We start from the raw sequence: 3,573 nt of genomic DNA on the forward strand, positions 1-3,573 counted from the left end.
TCGATTAATCTGTTGATTATTTTCTCGATTAATCGACTAGTTGTTTGGTCTATAAAATGTCAGAAAATGGTGAAAAATGTCGATCAGTGTTTCCCAAAGCCCAAGATGACGTCCTCAAATGTCTTGTTTTGCATCGTTGCAGCTCTAATAGCTGGATAGATAGGTAGAGAGATAGAGAGATAGAAAGATAGCGATAGATAGACAAAAATGGGGAAAAAAAGGGCATATTGTTTTACTATGTATGTCTTTCTTACCCAGTACGATCACCACGGTTTTCAGCAGAGACATCATGGTGTCCCGGTTGCGGCGCGGCCCGGAACTGTGCCGCGACATCCTCATGGTCCTCTGGCGCACGTAGACGAAGATGTGGGCGTACAGCGTCACCATGACGACAAAAGTCACCAGGTTAAACACCGCCCAGAAGACCAGGTAGGAGTTGCTGTACAGGGGCGCCATGTTGGAGCACGAGTCAACGCTACAGATACAGTTCCAGCCCACGCTCGGGATGGCGCCCATGACTATCGACATGGTCCAGATGATGACGATCACCACCACCACGCGCCGGTTGCTCATGCGCGTGTGCAGCTGCATGCGGAACACGGTGATGTGGCGCTCGATGGCGATGGCGAGGAGGTTGGCCACGGACGCCGTCAGGCTGGTGTCGATCAGGCCCTGCCGCAGCAGCCACGTCGACACCGTCAGGCGCCGCGTGTTCGGCCCCGTGTTGAACATCAGGTAGAAGTAGGCCAGGCCGGCGAAGAAGTCGGCGGCGGCCAGGTTGGCCATCAGGTAGTAGATGGGGAAGTGGAATCTGCGGTTGACGTAGATGGCGATCATCACCAGGAGGTTGGCGAGCATGATGAAGATGCACACGGTGATGCCCAGGCCCATCACCAGCCGGCTCACGGTGTTCCACTCGTTGGCAAGGTATTTGCCGCTGCGGTTGTAGAAGAAGGCGATGGTCTCGTTGTAGTAGCACTGTTCTTCATCCATGGTGGCAGTGGTGCTTTCTGAAAGGAGAGAGGAAACATTTACTACTCATTACTTATTAGACAGATTTACTGCGAGACTGTTATCTGTTTGGTTAAAGAAGGCGGAGGTTTTGTAATAGCAGAGGTCTTTCTGTAAAATGGCGGCATTTTCATATCAAGGACCCCTAATTCAGTCCACATTAGGGCCACAGACCCCCATTTGATAAGATTTTGTCTCTCAAACCCAAATCTGAGAATATTTGTATTGTTAGATATGATTTTGAATTCCAAGACTGTATTTTAAGAGATAACAGAGAAACTATGATCAAAACAGTCATTCTTCTATATTCTCTAATTGTGTTAACTTCTTGTAAATGAAATAATGCTGAAGTTTAACAATTCATCAGTTTGCTGTGGACCCCCTGGAACCCTCTCAAGGACCCCTGGTGGTCCCTGCGACCCCACGTTGAGAACCACTGGTGTAGGGGAGCAGGAGACTAATTTCAAATTGATCATGTGTAACAGTAGCTGCATACATGGAGCCTTTTATTCCACTAGTGATCAGAATAGTCACCCAATCAGAATGAAAAATGCCTCATGTAACCGCCTCAATCACAATAAACCGACTCGATTCTGAATGAAATTTCATTCCGTTTGAGAGGGGCGGTAAAACCCTTTCATAATCTGTTCGATGGATACAATTTCTTCATGTAAACGCTCATTCGATCACTTTCTTTGGTTGGAATATCTAAACTGTTTCTGCGCACGCTCGCCCATTTGACGTAAGTGATGTCAATGCCGTTTACTTTTTTTCCGGGAGAATTTGAATCATTGTGGGGGCAAAACAGAACGTCTGTTGCTGATGAAACTGTTCTGATGAAACTGTTGCTTCATCAGAGAGAACAGCAGAAATGTGATAACGGTGCCAAGTGCCTGACGCAGGTCCATCTTTTGAAAATGTAAGCCCATGCTACAGTGCTAGTTTCTGTATTTTGCCCATGTCAGAAACTTTTATTCTGATTACATACTGTGGAGCATGGATCATTTTATTTTGCACTCATGTAAACACTTGCGGGGACATCTTCAATCAGAATGACTTCATTCAGAATGAAAAAATATGGCTCATGTAACCGCAGCTACTGTTCCAAAAAAAATCCATCTATGGCCGGTTGATGAAGAAACTACCACAAGATAAACTACAGCAGAAACAATAGATTGCATCACTACATCATATCTGATTGTGTTCCCCCATTCTGCATCCAGTCAAATCAGCGCGTGATCATATCTGCCTCTTTACAAAAGAACCAAGCAAGCTGAATCCATAATAATAATGTCATAATGTAATGACAAAGCATTGGTACAAGATTCCCTGAGATGATTAAGCGCCAAAGTTGTCAAGCCAGCAGTGTTCACATGACGAACTCTCCGGCATGACATGACAGGAGACTGGAGGGAAGATAAAGTTCGATGGAAATTTCAACATTGCGTTACATAAACAGAGTTCTATAGAAATTCCAAAATAGTTTTATGATTATTTCTCATGTGTGATGACACAGAGAGGGTTGACTGAAACAAAATACTCTGCAAATCTCTTTCTGCTCTTTTATTTCGTATGTAAAACTGTTCCACTGCTCTTTCTCCACGCTGAGTACAACTTCAAGACCTTATTGTCCCAAATGGGGCAGCTGATAAGCAAAACTCAATACACACTTACAATAAATGAAATATACATGAACACAGAACACACATTAAACATGGCTTTAACAATGGAAACAGCAGTACATTGAATGACCAGTGAAGTGGGTCAAAGGTCATGAGATAAAAAACTTCAATCTGCTTGATTTACCTAAACCTACAACTTAAGGGATTGTCCTGGGTTTCTTGCAGTTGTGTGTATTGCGTGTGTATGCATATGTCAGAGCAAACATGCATGGGTGTGTGTGGGTATCTGTATGTGTGTGTGTGTGTGTAAGTGAGTGAATCTGGGCCTGTGTTGCTTTGAGTGTTGCTGACTCTGCTCCTACTTTTTTTTTTAAAAACCTACACGGTGTATTGTTCTAATTTACGATAACAGTGGGTGTGGGATTCTTTGGGGAAAAGAGGAGAGACAAAGTTATATAATACTGTATTTCAAGCATATCTACTGCTCAGTTCCAGTACTTGTTCTGCTTGTCAGGGGAGTTTAGACAGAAGAGAGCAAAAGGCGTGAGAAAAAGAGACAGCAGGGGAAGAAGAGGATAGATTAGAACGAAGATTAGACTAGATGAGAAAAGAAGAGATTAGAGGGGGGAAGAGAAATGGATGAAATTGAAAACAAGAAAAACAAGCATGAATTGGGATGAGAACACAGAGACATGTAGTAAACAGTGCAAAATCTCTGTTTAGAGAGAGAGAGAACTGTGTTGAAAGAGAACAGATAAAAGCCTCGACTAAATATTCCCTTTGTTTAGGAAGCAGAGGACAAGCTGTCAGTAACTTCTTGGAAACTTTTCATGGCTTTTTGCTATCGCTATTGCTACACATGAAACCCTGACAGCTGAACACAACAAGTCTGCACCCCCATTCTCTGGGGGGTTGTTGAAAGGCATTCTGGGAAACGTAG

General features: G+C 43.8%; 1 protein-coding gene across 1 annotated transcript; it reads right to left on the bottom strand.

Annotated features, from left to right (window-relative positions):
• Positions 1 to 254: 254 nt before the first annotated feature.
• LOC139639698 (lysophosphatidic acid receptor 1) lies at positions 255 to 993 on the bottom strand (the record flags this gene model as incomplete). The annotated part of the gene is made up of 1 exon (XM_071513845.1): positions 255 to 993. A coding segment is annotated over exon 1 (739 nt), but the record flags the coding sequence as incomplete, so codon positions are not given.
• Positions 994 to 3,573: the final 2,580 nt, after the last annotated feature.

This window comes from Centroberyx affinis, unplaced genomic scaffold (assembly GCF_046629955.1).
Source record: "Centroberyx affinis isolate AG114_WGS23_722 - 3 ecotype Tasmania unplaced genomic scaffold, CSIRO-AGI_Caff_v1 ptg007573l_1, whole genome shotgun sequence".
In the NCBI taxonomy this organism is placed as follows: Eukaryota; Metazoa; Chordata; class Actinopteri; order Beryciformes; family Berycidae; genus Centroberyx; species Centroberyx affinis.